This window comes from Rutidosis leptorrhynchoides, unplaced genomic scaffold (genome assembly GCF_046630445.1).
Source record: "Rutidosis leptorrhynchoides isolate AG116_Rl617_1_P2 unplaced genomic scaffold, CSIRO_AGI_Rlap_v1 contig329, whole genome shotgun sequence".
Classification (NCBI taxonomy): Eukaryota; Viridiplantae; Streptophyta; class Magnoliopsida; order Asterales; family Asteraceae; genus Rutidosis; species Rutidosis leptorrhynchoides.
The window spans coordinates 46,020-64,999 of record NW_027266570.1 but is presented as its reverse complement, the minus strand read 5'-3'; the positions used below and the strand labels follow the sequence as shown (position 1 = coordinate 64,999).

Sequence of the window (18,980 nt, the reverse complement as noted above, 5' to 3'; positions counted from 1 at the left end):
TTTAACGGAATATTCCACTGGAAAAAGAATATAGAACGTGTTCATGTAAGATGTTATAGAATAAAGGATTCTAGCTCTTCACTGCATCCACTTCAAATTTCATATAAGTAAGTGATAATCACAGTAACACAGAAAAACCATGATTGTCTAAAAATTTAAATGAAGTCAGCTAAAATTCCGACGAAACAACTATTGAAATTCCATATTACGATAACAAACACTCAATTGCAGTCCTAAACTACACAAACATGCAGAACTGAACATACACAATGCGCAGAGAGACAAAGAGAATACCTGTAAGAGTGGTACGGAGACCCTTCGAGCGAGCACGAGACTTGAGAACGAGATAGAAATATGAATTAAAAGAGAGATTGGGATTTGGGAGGAAATTGAATCAATTGATCTCGTTGATTTTGATTCAGGGCGCAAAAATTGGGAATGTGAAAACCCTAACCATACTATTATTGTTTTAGACATTTCCAATCTTCTGTTAAACTTTTTCCATGTTTGCAATTAAGTCCCCGGTTCTCATAGGGAATATCTAAACAAGGCTACAACTCGGAACAAGCATACAGCTTCGATAAACTCCTAATAAGACTACAACTCGGGTAATTATTAAATCTCAACAACCCTACAACTCGGGACTATATAAGGATAAAATATTTTATTTCAAATATTTTTGGGGCTACTTAATCAATAGCTTAAAGGTTAAGGTCCCATAAGTAAAATCTCTTGCAGTCAGGGATTAGAATTTACAGAGAAAAATTAGGATCATCAGTCATCAGAGTCCATTACTCCAGTGAACAAGACGAGACGAAAAAAGAAGAAGAAGAAGAGTGAAAATGAAGAAAATCCCAGTTTTTGTGATGGGTTGTGGAGGCGTTGGTCGTCAATTGCTACAACACATCGTCTCATGTCGATCACTTCACGCTGATATGGTTAGCTTATTCACACTCTTTTCTTACATTTCATTCTTTTCATGTTTTTCTAACCTAATTGAACGTGCATTGAACATAATTACAAATCCATTTTGAAGTGCCAAACCTGGAATTATCAAAAGCATGGATGCTCCGATTTAACAGATTTTGATCGATAATATATGTTTGTATCATACTCTGATGTTATACTTTGTGTAACAGGGCATCCATTTGCGAGTTGTGGGAGTATCAGACAGTAAATCATCAGTCACATCATCAGATGCCTTGACAAGGGAGTTAAATGATGACTTCTTATCAGAAGTTTGCCGGATGAAATCTACTGGCTCACCTCTGTCGGCACTTAATGGATTTGGTAATTGCATTTCATCAGTGCTATATAGTTAAAAAAATCAAGTAAATGATGTTGCCATTCTTTTGAAGTTTCCTTATTTTTCTGATCAGGTGAATGCAGTGTATTTTCGGATCCAGATTCGAAGAGAAATGTTGTAGACATTGCCTCACAGATGGGAAGATTGACAGGTTAGTGTGGCAGATTGACTTTGGTTTGGTTCTCATATCAATCAAGTGTGTCTAGTATTCATTGTTAGCGGATTACAAAATCAGGTATTGGAGTTTTGTTGTTAGTTTTTTAAATAAAGTTTTTAAGCTTCAACTGGCTTCACATTTGAGTTTGTTTTATCTTGTATCAGGCTTAGCCGTTGTAGATTGTTCTGCCAGTTCTGATACTGTTGGATTGCTGACCCAAGTAGTTGATTTTGGTTGTTGCGTTGTTTTGGCAAACAAGAAGCCTCTCACTTCTACAATGGTAAAGTACTTTACTTTGTCCGTGTCTCTAGGTATTCTGAAACAGTTAGGCCGACTAACCGTCTTTATATGTATAGCACACTACACCTATTCATGTATATCATATATCTGCTTTATTTTTAGTCTATGGTGCATTTTTACCCTCCATTTGCTCTATGTACAGTGCATTAAGTTTGTAATAGTTGTTGTCTTGTCATGCTCTTGTCTTTCACACTTCTGATATTCTTATTCCTTTTTCCATCTATCATTTTGAGTCTCTTTATATACATCCCACGTGATTAATATGTCCTCTAACTCTAAATTTCCTTATGCAGGACGATTATAAAAAATTAGTCTCTGTTCCTCGGCACATCAGGCATGAGTCAACAGTGAGTGAAGTTATTTTTACTAATGGTTATTCTTTGCCAAGGGATCTAAGTTTCTTCTATTATTTGTTTCACTCTCCACACTTGGTAACACAACATGAAACTTTTATCCTCAAAGGTTGGCGCTGGGCTCCCGGTCATAGCATCCTTGAAGCGCATTATTTCATCTGGAGATCCTGTGAATCGTATTGTTGGAAGCTTGAGTGGTATTGCCCTTTTTAAGAACGCTTCCTATTTGTTACTACCTCTTGCATCTCTAAGTCCTTTATACACCTCCATGATTGTTGCTATATTTATTTTGCATCAATGTTTGTGTCAGGAACATTGGGATATGTAATGAGCCAGCTTGAAGATGGCAAACCATTGAGCCAAATTGTTAAAGATGCTAAGAGTCTTGGATATACTGAACCAGGTTGCTGTAATTTTTGTAATTTTACTTTGTACTTTATTTGTGATACTGACATGCGTGCCATAAGAAACCATGTGCATAAGCTAATATTTTTCAGGGAAAACACTTCTCATTGCGTCACCCGAAAAATAAAAAATAAAAATATAACCTTTTGTATCTTCCTCTGCTATTGATGTAATTTTGACTTTGTTTTATTTTGTACAGATCCACGTGATGACCTTGGCGGTATGGATGTTGCTAGAAAGGTTAGGACACTTATTTCCAATATAAAATGCTCCCATGAAATCATACAGGAGTACAACAAAACTTTAATTCGTTTATTGATTAGTTTTTCAGAAACAGAATCTTCTTGATCATTGTATATTGTGCATATGTATAATTAATTTAGTTTTCGGGAGTTATCCAACTAACAGAAGCAATTCGTTTGTCCTTTCTCCCATGCTAAAACAACAGGCTTTGATCCTTGCTCGGCTTCTAGGGAGGCAGATTAGCATGGGCGACATAAAGGTTGGGAAAAACTTGCATGATTTCTCTCTCTTTTAAAGAATTTCAATGTGTGCATAGTAAATAGAGATTACCAATCAGTGGAAACTAAAAATGAGCTCTCATCAAATAATAATGTGCTCTCGGTGCTGTTTTGCAGGTCGAGAGCTTGTACCCAGAAGAAATGGGACCTAACTCAATGTCTGTGGAAGAATTTTTAGACAGAGGGCTTTCAACGCTTGATAAGACAATTGAAGAGAGAGTTAAAAAGGCTTTTGCAAGTGGAAATGTGCTTCGTTATGTCTGTGTGATTGAGGGCTCTAGGTACTGGACTCTTAACTTGTTTTCAAAACCTCTTTATATTTCTTGCAAGTTTCCATTTCCTTACATTATATTATATATCTCTTAGATGTGATGTTGGCATCCAAGAGCTACCAAAGGAGTCTGCTTTAGGAAGGTTGAGAGGAAGCGACAATGTTGTAAGTTCTTGTTTCCTGTGTAATAACAAACAATTTGCTCCTTTGATTGCAGTTACAATGCTGACTTTTATGCTCGATTTGATTGATTGCAGTTAGAAGTATACAGTCGGTGTTATAATGAACAACCACTAGTTATTCAAGGTGCTGGAGCTGGTAATGATACAACTGCTGCTGGCGTCCTTGCTGACATCATTGATCTTCAGGATTTATTCCCAAAATAAACAAATTGAAAACGGTACTGTTTTAGATTGAATGCATGAGCTTCCTCATAGTGGAAGTTTCCCTTTCATATTGGCACTTATTGACATCGTGCCTTTTACAGAACCAAAAAAAATTCGCCAATGTGTTGAAAATTTTGGAGGTATCGTCTATGTTATCTTAGCCCTTTATTTGAGCTACATAAAAGTACTTTCTGGTTGATAGAGTATTTCTTGTTGGAGTTTGCATCTTGCTGAAAACAGAATCTCCAGGTTTTGGTGGCGAATGTTATGGACAAAGCTGACCGATTTGGAGAATATAGGGATCAATCTGTTAAATCCAAAGTATGGCAAAAATTTAGATGCACCGAAAACAATTGAGATGCGCCGAGAATCTGTTAAATCCAAAGTATGGCAAAAATTTAGATGATCCATAAGTTCTAGAATCGTTCAACATGATCCAAGATATAAGCTTTAAATTGATTATTATTATTATTGTTCCACACGGAAAAACACAACCATAACATCATAACTACAAACTACTAGTCTAAAAATTCGAAAATGTTGGAAAAAATCAGCTTGCGACTACATTATTTTCATGCTCTAATTTGGAAAGCAAAGGAGAAAGAATCAAAATCCAGCCACTTCAGTCTGGTCAAAGTAGCGGCCAGTAGGACCTCCATCTTCGATAAGAGCACATTTGACTGGACCTTTAGCTCCTTCTTCAACTGTCAGCGTTCCCGTATGCCAATTTATATCGGTGTCGACATAACCAGGGTGGACACAATTTATACACATCGCAGGATACCTCTTTGCGAGAATTCTCGTGTATGCATTGAGGACAGCCTTGGAGATACTATAAGCTGGCAGCATTACCGACCACCCATTTTCTTCAATTGCATTCTCTTTGAAATCATGCAAAAACTTGTTCAGTATTGCTTCCACTCTATCTTCCGACAAGGTCTCCAAATTCCCCAATTCGTTTCTTATGCTCTCGTTGGGAATTCTCTGAGAACGATGTATATAAGCTAGGTTTCAATAATGAGCATAATAAAGAACAACAGTGTCGCACACTAAAATGATGAGAAAAATTGGTTTACCCTAAGTTCACTCCTGAGAGAGGAGACATTAGCAATCCTTGCACTAGGAGAAAGCTTCAAAAGTGGGAGAAGGGCTTCTGTTACTCTCTTCACACCATAGTAATTCGTATTTAAGCACTCCTGAGCCTTCTCGTAACTTTGTTTAATCACACCTTCCACTTGTTTGGCCACTTTGCCTGAGAGCTGCATAGGCATCAATTTGCTTTCAGATTTCACTCTTTTGAATTTGATTAGATAAATAATTTTACAGATTCAAGTCTTAACTTACCCATGCTACAGGATCTATGTTCAAAGCTTTTAAACCAGCTTCATCGACTATAAGTCCAGACGCTCCAGCATTATTCACCTGTAAAAATAGGTAATCAGTCCTTAACCACCACTAATTTCACAAATTTAAACCAAAATTTTAAAGTATCAATTACTGTCGCACTCGTTAATTAAGATCACTCTAACTTGACATTGCTGACTGACTTTACAGTTCACACTGCTCCGTTCAAAGCTCGACTAAGGCAAAAGAGTCCATGGCAGTTAATTGTCTATCTACAGAGTAACCTAACTAATTTTGTATAATAATGAACATATGCTAACAGAATAAGGTACAAAATGATCTGACAAGGAAGATAATCAGACTAAGTACCAAAATGTCGAGCCTTCCAAACTTTTGCTGAATGAATTGAGCCAAGGAGAGAATGCTATCAGGATCCAAAACATCGAGTTTATGAAAGACAACATTAGAGAAACCTAATTGATGGAGATTAGTAGTAGCCTCCATTCCTCTCTTTTCATCTCTTGCTGTCAAAATCACAATGAAGCCTTCATTGCTAGCCAATTGCCTCACTGTTTCGAATCCTGTCCCTTTGTTTGCTCCCGTCACAACTACGTACCTTTATTATCATCATCATCCACAAATCAAAACCCAGTATTCAGATCAAAGCCTCATCTTCATTGACAAACAAACAAAAGCCTAGAGGAATTTCAAATTTCAATACAGATGGATTACCTGGTTTTTTCTTGAATCCCCTTGCTTGCCATATTTCAGCTGCTCAGTTATGGCTATTATCCCTGTGATTTATATTTGGGTTTTGTTGTACTCTCTGTCTACTTGAGCTTGATTGTTCAGAGTTCAGAGTGAGCTTTGCATATATATAAGCATGCCAAAACAAATTATAAATTCCATTTTTTTACGCGTTGATAAATACACAACGGTTCAATTGCACAACTTTTGCACAATACCCGGTCCGACCGAACTAATTGAAAAGTTGAATGACACGGATTACACATCATCATATAGTTGACATGTGGAGCATAGGTGGATTAAAGTTTTGCAATCCCAATTTCATCCATCATACTTTCTAACTCCTTTATATAGTCCTGATTAAAACACTATCGTCCCAAGTCCTCCCTCCCATGGTCAAACTCGTTTAATGTTCATCACACCCCCAGATCGCGCCGCCGCCGCCGTCTAACTCCGACTACATCCGGCGAACCCCATGAGCATTAAAATCGACCACCACACTCCGCCACCGCCACCCGCGATCACAACCACACCCGTCACCACAGTTACATATGGCCGTAGTTCGAATTTTAGTTACAGAATTACTTAGCGGGAGCTAGAAGAGACGATGGAGTGCGAATAAGCTTTCAGCGACGTCAATTTGGTACGCAAATCAGTATCCTGATGTCTGTGGTAGCATCGTGATAGAACTCTAGTTTACAAATTGGGAATTTTTGTCATCGACATCTATGTCCTTGATGCAATACACGCTTTACCTATCATATTTAGTTCTTTATTGTCAGCATTTTATTTAGGATTTGAACTTGTGGATGGAACGAATACAATGAAGGGCTAGCATCGATTTCAAGCTTAAGCTGTGACAAGTTGATAAGAAGTACGTTCTGAATGGTTCATCTTATTGTTTTCAAGACATTTGGAATAGCAATGTTCTGTTTATGGAATTCAGCCTGAATTTTGCAAGAGAAAATAAAGTTTCCAGTTGATTTGCCAGTGATATGTCATCATTACAATATTTTTGCAGGAGAAAGGCGTCTAATTTTTTAGTTGAAATGGCTAAGGTTGAATCGGTGAGTCCTTGTGTTGAAAAATGGGATTCTCTTAAGACCTTTTCTTTATGTTGCATTTCTAGTTCTTTCTGTTGCACGGCATAGCAAGTGAAAAGCAGGTTTCGTGATCCAGGCTTTCGTCTTTCTCAACAAATCAGATTGAAAGCAAAGTGAGAGTAGAACTACAAGATAGCCGAGACTTCCCAGCTACGAATGGAAAATTTCAGCAGGGAATTTTCTCTCTCAAAAGAATCAGCTTCAATCATTGGAAGTCACCAGAAAATGTTGTGTTTCTGTTCCTAGTACTAGAATGTGATCTCGAGCGACATATTCTGTTTCTGGATACTCTAGTCCATGTAGAGCTTCTTCTGAAGCAATATTTGAAGATATAATTTTTGTCTGCTGAGAATATGTTTTCTCTTGTGATACCAGTCAAGTTAATCAGGCTATGGTGATTCAGGATAGTATTAGGCAAGCTTCATTTTACATTAGAAAGTTACCTTAGAAAGTTACCTTACATGCATCTTGTTTGGGGTTGCAGAGTTTATGCTAGTAATTTTATTTTGTTCATGCTAGAAAGTTTAAATTCTCAAAGAAATGGTCGACTAAATCAAAGCTTGTTTGTTGCAGTACTTAATATAATTGTAATTGTAATTGTAATTTAACTCAAAAATGAATGCGGGCATACAATGACATCATTGTGACTATTTTTTACCAGAATGCTAGTTTTCAGGTTGCAAACTGAAATGCGAAATGGCACAACGGAAAAAGAGAAGGTTCTGCACTTGAATTTCCCAATTGCATGGGTGCTTATCATGTGTTAGGCTTGATTGATACTATTTTTCTGCTATTTTGCCCTATCATCAAAATAGCCAGCGAAATGGGAAATAAATACAAATAAAGTTGTTTAAAAGGTTGCCTTTAGCTCCAATTTTCTGTGAATTAGTAATTCACTCTATGAATTCGTCCGATGATTTAGATTTATGGTAATTGTATCCTCGGCATATGAAGTTACCATTATTAATATTGGAAAAGTAACTTTTGGACCTCTAGTGCTCCAATATTAGACCCGATGGAATAGATGACAATTAAGGAAAAGTACGAATACCAATAGTAAACATGGAACCAGTCATAACACACTTAGGGTCCGTATGTTTAAACTTTTGGAGATACTTTTGGATACTGTTGGGGTTTGAAAAAGTAATTTGAGTGTTTGGTTGGATAAAAAACTGGAACTTTTTATACTGCAAAAGTCCAAAAATAATATTATTATTAACTTTTGGACAAAAGTCCAAAAGTCCAAAAGCTCTTTGTTGCCATACGGGCACTTAGTTGTATTGATACCAATGGCCCTACAAAATCATGCAAACATAACCCAGGTCATCCTTCAAGACAAAAGAATGCTCGCAGTCATCCTCATTTTCTTCCTCAAGATTATCAGGCGTGGATCATCAAAGGCATCCTATAATAAAGATCACAACTTTCTTCGCTACAATCTTAGCAAAAACATAAAAAATAGAAATAAAATTGCGGGAACATAGATCATATACCTTAGAACATTCCATTGCCAGTGACATATCCTTCCAAAGATCCCCAAGACCATCATCTTCCATCTCGGTATCAGTATCATCTTCTACACCAACATATAAAGTCCGATGTTTTGTGTAGGACTGGCATTGTTCAAATCCGGTGAATGGGTTTCCTTTCAGAGCTCACAAATTTTGTCATATGTTGACTTTCATTTCAACGAAACAAAAGATTGATTGTGGACATAGAGGATCAGCAAATGAAAATAAATAGTCGGGTAACTAAAGCCCATGAAGAAGCCCATTAAGATTTAATAGAAGAAAATAACCATTTCATGAAACGGCAACGTATGGCCAGTCCACGAGCTGCTTTTGTTAAGTCAAAGTGACCTCCACGATGATGAGGAAATGATCGACTTAAATACAAATGATTATTACAGTACAGAATCTAACATAAAAAAATAAATTAATTATGGCACTTGATAAATTAATATTTCATAAATTAATAATTTCTTTAAAATAATAAATTCTTCCGATCTCGAGTCGAGACCAACGTGGTAAATTAATAATTCGTTAAATTTATAAGATAATATAAAAAATTAAATTTATATAGATTCCCATTTGACATATAATTTAATAATTCATTATATCCATCAAAATATTTTGTACATAAGTCATAAATTAACTAAAAATATTTCCGAAAATCTATTGTTACTTTTTTTTTTTTATAAATTAATGTTGCCTTGAATCTCATCACTAATCTTTTCTAGTGCATTAAAAAAATTCGGTGTAGAATTCTCGTATGTAAAAAGACGTGATATAAGGTAATTGTTGCTTTAGGAGAATCTTTACGCGAAACTTGTTCTATTTCCACACTATCATCTTCCATATCATCTTTTTTGTTGGTTTGTATAACATTTTCAATTATTTGTTCATCCGTAGACAATTCGAAACTCGTATCATTTTCTCAGTTGAAAATATCTTAACATTCATTATGTTACGATAGTTCAATCGATTGATTACATTCTATAATATTGTAAACCATCATTGTCCATTTATTCTTGATTTTTGAAGAATTCACCATCTCTCAATCGAAATTAATTATTATAACTTGGTTAATATATCAGTACATGTAGCTACATTAATTGTTGAATAAATTTATACTATACATATAACTTAAATAATTTTAATACATGTAACTATATTAATTGTTGACTAAATTTCTAGCATACATGTAACCTAGTTAATTTTAATACATATAATTATAAAATATTAAAAATTTATCCATAAAAATATATGAATTTAATTAATATAAATAATTAATATATAATATATATTTAATGTTCAAAAATATATTAATATTAATATTATATTATAAAAATAAAATATAAATTTTAAAAATTATTAATTATTAATTTATGCGATAAATTAATATCTCGTTAAATTAATAAAATTTTATAATTAGTAATTTATAGAGATTTCATCGTACGTAATGATTTTCAAATTAGTGCGTAGCATAGTTTTTTCTTTTTAATATATGTTTACGTGGCATAGTTTACATAAATTCATAAATTAAGCAAAAAGTTAGAAGTATTATCGTAAATAAAAGAAAATATATTGAACGAGTACAGCTCATTAAGGGATAGAGCGAACGTGACAGCAATTAATAAATTACAAAAATAAAAGAGACGAAGAGGTTGGTCTATATTTTCGCTCTTCTACTCTAAATTGTTAGTTTGCAATTAATGCTTCTTTCTCCTCTTTAAATCATTTTCATTAATTAAATATATCTTCGAAATAGAATAACGCCTATCAGTGGTTTAACGATTGACATTTATTTTTTCGAAAAATTAGAAATCCACCCTCAATGAACAGTGAAAATGTATGGCCAAACTTGTATTTAAAAAAAAATGTAGCCTATCAATCAACTTCCAACCTCCAGTTTAACATCATTAATGTAATCCATTTCCAAGGAAATGACATGTAAACAGTTTATAAAATAATGATTCAAATTATATGAAATAGAACATATTTTGTTGGATGTAATTAATTTATATATCGAATGATTAATGTTGAATTTTTCATATAATCTCTTACAAAATGCAATTTAGTTATCTGAAACTTTAATCTCTGGAGACTATAAGATTGAAACTTTTTTTTTTTTGAAAATATTCCTATTTTCACATTTTTGCATTAATTAATTCCAACTCCATAAGCATTAAAAGAGGGGAAAAAAAGTGCTTATCAATTATAAAAGAAAAAGGAGCCTCTCCTTACGATAAGTGTGATATAGTGACAGGTAATCAAAAAATAAAATATATTTGAAAATTATAATTCAATCATGGTAATTATTTTCATATATAAAAGAAATTGACCCTTGTTATAAAATAAATAAATAAATTTCACCTTTAATTTTTATTTATATTTTCCTTTTCTGGTTGAGGGCTGGCTAAACAGTTCTAAACAATAGAGTGCCCTTCCATCTAAATAGTCAACTGGTATTAAGTATTTTAAAGCTGTATTTCTAAATTCCAGCTTTCCTAACAGTGTTTGGCATGGTTATGTTATTAGATTTTTACTTGTCCAAAAACACAACGTAACCACAGCTATTAAACAAACAAATCCAATTCAAAATCTAATTACTAGCTCATGTCGTGTCACGCTAATTATAGATCACCTTCTTTTTTTTTTCGTTAACCGACAATCAGAAATGCATTTACGCAAAATTAATTTGAAACGTATGTTTGAAAGTCACCGTGTAATTAAAAGACTGTATAATTAATAGAATGTAATTATATATATAATTATTACGATATAATTATATGTTTATGTAATTATGTAGGAATTAATTTCTTATGTTATTTGGTTAATACTGTGTAATTACGTTGTAATTATAAATGTTATGTTTGGTTGTATATTGGTATTTATAATATTATATTATAAAAATAAATAATATAATAAGAAAAAAATTAAACTGTGTAATTATATCAATTTTTATGGGGAGGTCGGAATTGAAACTGTATAATTACATCCTCCGAATTACATGCAATATATAATTTCTAATAATTACACGGTTGTTCAAACGCGCCAAATAGCGTAATTACTCACAATTACACAGTTTTTTAATTTCGAGGTAGCTTTCCAAACACATCCTTAAATTTTTTTTCTCTTCCGTAGCAAGACGTGTCTATGGAATCCAATTGGAATCGAAAATTTTACAATTCCATTCTAGCTCTTATTATTTTAAAGAAATTAAATGGAGCGAATCGAAACCACCCATTTTTTTAAAAAAAATACGTTTTTTATTTGATTCTACGAATTCAAGAATCTTAAACTGTCGGTTTTGAATCGAAAGTAGACGCGACCGGGAGAATATCTGATGCACTCCAATCATCTCGATATCTCTTTGACGATATCCTATACCTTTGTACAGTGTAAAACGAAAAAACAATCGTCAAAATGGAAACGCAAAAATCCTCTTTTCCCATTTGATCGATCACCAATGCCGGTGCATATGGCCAAAATGACCATAATTTGAACTAAGAAAAATAGCTGGTCGTTGGAAATATTTAATGATTTGGCAGGCAATAGCTAGAAAACATTTATTACACTCTCCCTTATATATATAGTCTTCATTCATATACTATATCATCTGTCCATTAAAATAGCACACCTCTTAATTTTATTACATTTCCTACAATCAAACCAACCAACCAGTACTCAGAATGAGAACCATCTGGGCTGTTATTGCATTGACAACAATATTTTACGGCGTCGTTTCGGCCCAGATGGCGCCCGGCCTTGCTCCAACGGCCGCATTTGGGCCGTCGGTAGCATTTGGGCCGGACGCGGCGGAGCCACCGACGGATCCTTGCATGACCAGCTTGTTCAACATGTCGGATTGTTTGAGTTACGTTTCGAACGGAAGCATGGACACGAAACCCGACAAGAATTGCTGCCCGGAGCTTGCCGGATTGGTGGAAAGTAATCCGGTATGTTTGTGCAAGTTGCTCGGAAACTCAGCAAGCACACTCGGATTCTCCATCGATGTTAAAAGAGCTCTCAAGCTTCCATCAGCTTGTGGCGTCTCTACTCCTCCTGTTAGTTTGTGCTCAGGTAATTATTATTAATTCACTTTAAAGTAAAAATTTAATTAATTACTTTACGAAAATGCTAAATATATCTTGAATTGGACGATTTCAATGAGATTAATATTAGCGAATTAATCACGGGAAATTAACTTGGGCTAGCTCATGTTAACTTACCTCACTGGTTTAGTAGTTTCTGAGTAATTAATCTCCAATAAAATTCTCAACTGAAACATACTTAAAAAATACTCGAAAAATTCTTAGATGCTCATGAATGCTATATCCGACTCTTTAATTCCATTAACAGAGGGATTATCTAATTATGCCAATCATGGCACATTTCAGTGATTTATGCTTTGGAATTCATCATGTATAGATAGATACTTTTTGAAGTCCTAACTTTGTGAGGGTCGACCTGCATAAACATTTTATTGCATTGAGGTAGAAAAAGGGTTTATAAATTGTTATAGGATTAATTTTCAATCGGAAAGAAATGATTATTCAAAAGAGGTCAAAATCAATATACAACATCTTTTGATTTTAAAAATAAAATAAAAAATATAACAGCTTTTGAAGTTTAAGATATTACTCGCTTTGTACAAGAAAACCTTATTGCTCGTGAAATGTCAGACATGTTAGTTGTGGATTTTAATGGTAATCCAACAACATTGGCAACATTTTTCGATGGAACATTTACTACGGGTCGACTCGCCTATCTTTCATAAATGGCAAGGGACCAGTAACCGCGCTCTGGTACATTATTTGGGCTTATCGTGTCAACTGTGAGCGACCAAGTTTTTTAACGACTCCTTATGCGGTGACAAGTGCTATATAAAATTTAAAATTTTCATTTGAACTTTTAAGTTCTTAATTAAAAATAATTAAAATATTAAATTTAATGATATATCTCAGCCGTTCTATTAGTCCGATCACTTTTCTTTTATTTATTCTTTTATTCTTTCTGATTTGTATTTAAATTTGAAGGAATGGAATTAGGATGAGTGAATTTGGTAGTGGAGATTAGATTATTCTAGAGAGACTCTTATCGGTTAATAAACTTACTATTAAAAAGAGATAGTCATAGTAGTTATGAGGACAAAACCATCGATATCGATAATATCGACAGTTTTAGGGCTGCTTTAATTGCATTGAAAAATTATCGATAAATTGACTCGAATTTATTTATCATCTTAATTAATATTCTTCTCATTTTAACTTTAATTGTCTAAATCTATTTTTAAAATATTTTAAAATAATTGTTGATTTCATAAATAAGAGAAGAATTTTTTATATTATCTTTATTTTTTAATTGGTTAATTAATTTTGACTTTGTGTATTATCTTCAATTTTATTTTAATTGAGGATAATTCAATCCAAAATATATTTTTAATATTTTTTTTTATGAAAATCACTTTTAAACAATTAAAACGGGATGGAAAGAGTAAAATTGTTCTTCCTTTAAAAAAAATTGATTAATTTTTTCCTTACAGAAAAATGTTAGCTAGGATTTGTGATGGGAAATGTATCGGTGAGAAATGGAAAAGCGTGCCGTTGAGTTTCTTTATTTGGAAATTATGGATGTATGGCCTCACTCAAATTTATGAGCATTCATTCAATCTTACCCTCAACCACGTGGTTGCTTATGCTTCTATATTTATTGACATTCATCAGAAACTGAGTATGGTCATAATGATCCTTAAGCTTTCAAACTTTCTGACATTTAATCCCTAAATTTATAATTTTTTTGATGAATCCTAAATTTATAATTCGATGTATAACAGCTGTTGGAATTGATGTTCCGGTTCCTGAAGGAGCACCTATGGCAAATGACGGAGCTTCGTCCCCTGACGGTAAACTATTTTTATATTGTCTTATTTTCTCTCTTTTTTATTTAATGTATATAGAAAATTAATTCTATGAATATCATTATATATACCTAAAAGATATATAGAATTCAATTAAAATTTTGGGAAAATTGACAGGTTTAGCAGCAGCAAGCCCTACAACAATAGGAGGCCCCAAGAGCGATGGAGGTTATAAATCAACAGGATTTTCTCTTGCACTTGTTGCTGCATTATTATTCCTATCGACATTCTTCTTTTTCTGAAATTAGTGTTTTTTCTTTTTTCATAAAAATTTATTATTCGAATTCGTAAGTTTACTTTGTAATCAGATTTTACTGTATGTTTTGTATGTGAGAGGATGCGTAGCTATCGACAATAATTTGTACTACAAAATTCATTTGCCTAATTGATCAATTAATTCTTCTTTCGAATATTCGTCGTTCGATATACTATTATGTTTTGTAGGCCATTTGATCATCTTGATTACTTTGTTGTTTGAAATTTTGAATATCATTAGTTAATTTAGTTTGCTTGATTCTCGACCTGATTCAATTGCTAATGTTCGTTTTATTCAACGCCGTCCGATTCGTTTTGAGAAATAATTCAGAGTTTAGTTGAACTAATTTTTATTCTCACATCTGATTATCACAAATTAGTAGACCCATCTGTCGGACATAATTTTTAAAAATTAAAAATTTAAATATATTATATAAAAAATTATATAATAATTATTTATATTAAATATTATTATATTTATGTAAAATATTATATCAAATGAAAATTATTTAATTTTATATCAATTATAATTATTTTGATATGATTTTAAAATCTATAATAAGATTAGAACTAAATTTTATTTTGTTTCAAAAATATAAATATAGCAAAAGATAAAAGTTGTATCTAATCAATTTAATTTTTCTTATTTTTTGAAAAATAATATATGACCGTTTTAATTAAGAATAGAAAAAACTATAGCATTTTATTAAGAATAATATGTTAATGAAAAATTAGAATATATATTATAATTTGATTAGGAATAATTTTTTTTAATATGTCCGTTTGAATAGGAAAAAAAAAATAAAAAGAAAATGTGTCCGTTTAATTAAGAAAAAAGAATATATGAATTTTATTAGGAATAATTTTTTAAATAATAGATAGAAAATTAATTAGGAATAAAATTATTATATTAGAAAAAAATAATTGATAGAATTTTATTAGGAATCATTATGTTTTTATTGTGTTTTGATTTCCTAATTAGAATAGGAAAAAATAATATTATTGACTTAAAAATATAATTTGAAACCTAGTTAAATTCAAAGTTTTAAAATACATGTGTCAAATTACTATTCATCCATAAAACGCCATGTGTCGAATTTTGATTTGACAATAAAATTTGCTATTGAAATAAATTGAAACAAATTGAAACAAATTGAAAAAGTCTTTCTATTGTCTACAAGATTCCCATCACAGTCTCACAATACATGTAGACGTATAATTTATTGTTCATACAAGTTAGGAACATATTCAAAATTGATTTGACAATAAAATTTACAACATAAATAACTTAATGTTGTTTTTCATATTTTCTATAAGAAATTTAAAAAAAAAAAGGAATGTATTGCGAGACGGAGGAAAAGTAAATGAATACACAACTAATTCGCTTCAAAAAATTTCAATTTAGCAATCTCCTTTACCATCCCAACCTTCTCATTTCCAAATTGAATCTGTTGGTTCTTAAGATTCTAAATTTCAACCACAAGTTGGAATCTTACTTCCCTTTCCTCTAGAAGCTATCCAAGCCAAAAGATCGAAATGAGGTTTCTCAAGGGATTAAGTCATAAGCTTGCTTCAGGATTATGACAACAGACTCGCCATCCATGACATGATTCTTCTTGGTCGTGCCACTCCTAAAAACCACACTTCATCTCAAGCTACGATATGTCATACTCATCATCAACCACAACAATATCAAGTAATAATGAGGCCACAAATTATGAGCACATAGAGCATAACACTTATGAAGGCCGACCAAGTATATATAACAATTCATGACCAAAGCATCATTTAATTGACCATTAATCAACTAAGCATATACAACAGTTCAAGAAAATCACAACGAATATCCGATTCAGAATAGATCAAAGTAATATTTGGTCATTGTAATTGAAAGTATAACTTACATTGTTATAGTGATTACAGATCCTGAAACGCCGTCCATGATTGTGAACTGTGTACGCCGTCAACACCGCCGTCGACAGGTTGCAAAAGCAGCGAACGTTAGGAAGCTGATATCCACGATTGAGCGCAATGAAACTCTCAATATAATCATTAGCCATGGGGTTTTGAGAGGGAGATCGTCGAAAATATCAATTGATAGAGTCACGAACAAATTTCGACTAAATTGGATCAATTTGGCTTGGACGGGTTAGGATTCTTAGTTGAAAGAGTGTTTGAGATTTTGTGAACGTCGCTATTTGGTTTGTAAATTTAGGATTGTTTAAAACGACATTGTTGGGGGTAATTAAGTAATATGATCACTAATCCTACCATTGAAACTATCGACCCAAACTTCTTTCATATTTTTCACACTAATCCATTACTCTAATCCAAATAAAAAATTAGCTTTGCGAATCCGTATCCGTTTCAAATTAACACAGCATGTTGAAATCTAATAACTGCATCCATGTATAGCCCTAAAATTGGGTCTAACTCATGATTTGCAGAAGAAAAATCGGACACATATGTCAAAAATTAAATGATCAAATTAAGGTAATACGATTTTACAAATGAACTATCCCTTACTTGATCGAAAGAATCAAACAAAACTCATATCTAAAACCGATGGAGAGAATTAAAGTGGATCAAATTCTGAATTGATGAGTGACCTATTAAAATCTCGAATTGACTTGAAATCAACATGTTGTAGCAGTGACAAACATGAGATAAATATTCTCTGGAGGATGCTATCTAGGATTCGAGCAGGTTCTACTCTTTTCGTCCGAAAATAGATGCAAATTTTTCAATATAAATTATATGTAAAAATTTGTATTCATTTTGAGATGGAGATAGTGGTTAATTAAGATTCAAATTAAATATTACCTGAAAGTCTTAAATACTTGACATTAGCTCACCATAAACTGTTAAATATAAGGAAGTATAATAAGTGTTACCAGTTGATTGATAGTGTCTGAGTAGTCTAATAATATTAGAGCCCCTAATTGTTCGATCCCATATCTATTAGATTATGCAAGAGTCGGTCCATAAAACCCAGTAATATTTAAGATGTCTGTATATAAGATCGTTTTAGCAGCTTTGAGGAAAAATGATTGAAATATCAAAAACCTTACAATCTTCTTTACTATTGTTATCTTTATTGCATTTATTTATCATTTCTAGCAATTATACCACATAAACCCAGCATCATTAGTCCTAGTCTTACTTCTATATTTTTTTTTTCATATTAGTCTTACTTCTATATATATATATATATATATAAATAAATAAATACATACATCAATTAGATGAATACTAGCTACATGAAAATCATCTGCACAAAACATCAATTAGATGAATACTAGCTACATGAATTACTTCTATATATAAAAATAAATACATCAATTAGATGAATATATTAGCTACATGAAAATCATCTACACAATACATCAAATAGATGAATACTTGCAACATGAAAATCATCTGCACTATTGGCGCCATGAGAATATGTAACAACCACATATCGGGACGGATCTGATCTGTAATACTTGATAAGATACTTTACAAATTGGGTGTGTGTAAAGCGGCGACATACATGCAGCTCATGTGCACCTAATGTAAATTTGCCTAATTCTTCATTCTCTACAAAAGTTCTGAAAGCCCTTGCGACCCGATAAATTTGATGTATACTTGGTTTTATATAATCAAGACCAACGAGACCACGATGACTTTGGTAAATTTGCAAGATGGATTGATTCTCTAGAGAAGCTATTGGATGATCTTCATAAAAAAGAAAATAAAAACCCCTCTTACTAGTAGGAAATGCACTTGCATCGCATATTTAACATTCGATGGTATTCTTGAAAAACACGTATGTAGGTGTATTGAATGTGGTTTTGCCTCTTCCTGAACCCAAAACTTCTATGTCTTGGATATAAATATCGAAACATCGGTTATTGACCACTTGAAGAGATATACCGATCTCGTGAAATTTACCAAGTCTCGGTATGTGTTTGTAAAGTTGATTTGTGGAGTTTCGAGAGATTTATAACGTATCCGAAAATACTTTGCTTCCATGTAAATCGACCCGAAAATCAAAACGAGAAAGTACAGTATGATAATGTCATTAACTTTGGCAATATTGAATATCATTTGAGCTCTGTTTGTGTGTTATTGTAACTGTGACAATATCTTAAATTTTTGTTGACAAAACCAATCGTTTGGTACTACAGTTCTCTTCGATGGACTTTAACATATACTTCCGGTTATTGACTATTGAAGATGTTAATACTAGAGATAGAGATGAATAATAATGATAGTCTATTACATTTTATGTGAACATGATAAAAATAGAATATTAACATTTAATCTATTTTAAATTTCAATTATTTTTTAATAAGTTGTTATCTAAAATAAATTGCTAACAAAATCATATTTCAATCGAAAAATTGTTAACAAAATCATTATTTTCGT

At 32.4% G+C, this 18,980-nt stretch overlaps 3 protein-coding genes across 3 annotated transcripts; 2 read left to right on the top strand and 1 right to left on the bottom strand.

Moving 5' to 3' along the window:
* The first annotated feature begins 842 nt into the window (after positions 1 to 842).
* LOC139882946 (uncharacterized) lies at positions 843 to 3,699 on the top strand. Its single transcript, XM_071867193.1, has 12 exons — positions 843 to 938; positions 1,140 to 1,290; positions 1,380 to 1,457; positions 1,628 to 1,743; positions 2,057 to 2,110; positions 2,226 to 2,313; positions 2,427 to 2,519; positions 2,721 to 2,761; positions 2,970 to 3,023; positions 3,160 to 3,323; positions 3,409 to 3,478; positions 3,571 to 3,699. The coding sequence occupies exons 1-12, from the start codon at positions 843 to 845 to the stop codon at positions 3,697 to 3,699; spliced, it is 1,134 nt and encodes a 377-aa protein (XP_071723294.1).
* A 606-nt stretch (positions 3,700 to 4,305) lies between these two features.
* Positions 4,306 to 5,807, bottom strand: LOC139882945 ((+)-neomenthol dehydrogenase-like). The gene is made up of 5 exons (XM_071867192.1): positions 5,776 to 5,807; positions 5,413 to 5,659; positions 5,044 to 5,121; positions 4,776 to 4,958; positions 4,306 to 4,683 (listed from the first exon to the last, which is right to left on the bottom strand). Exons 1-5 carry the CDS (start codon positions 5,805 to 5,807, stop codon positions 4,306 to 4,308), a joined length of 918 nt encoding a protein of 305 aa, XP_071723293.1.
* Positions 5,808 to 12,087: 6,280 nt separating this feature from the next.
* On the top strand, positions 12,088 to 14,557 carry LOC139882944 (non-specific lipid transfer protein GPI-anchored 12-like). Its single transcript, XM_071867191.1, has 3 exons — positions 12,088 to 12,478; positions 14,232 to 14,300; positions 14,433 to 14,557. The coding sequence occupies exons 1-3, from the start codon at positions 12,088 to 12,090 to the stop codon at positions 14,555 to 14,557; spliced, it is 585 nt and encodes a 194-aa protein (XP_071723292.1).
* Positions 14,558 to 18,980: the final 4,423 nt, after the last annotated feature.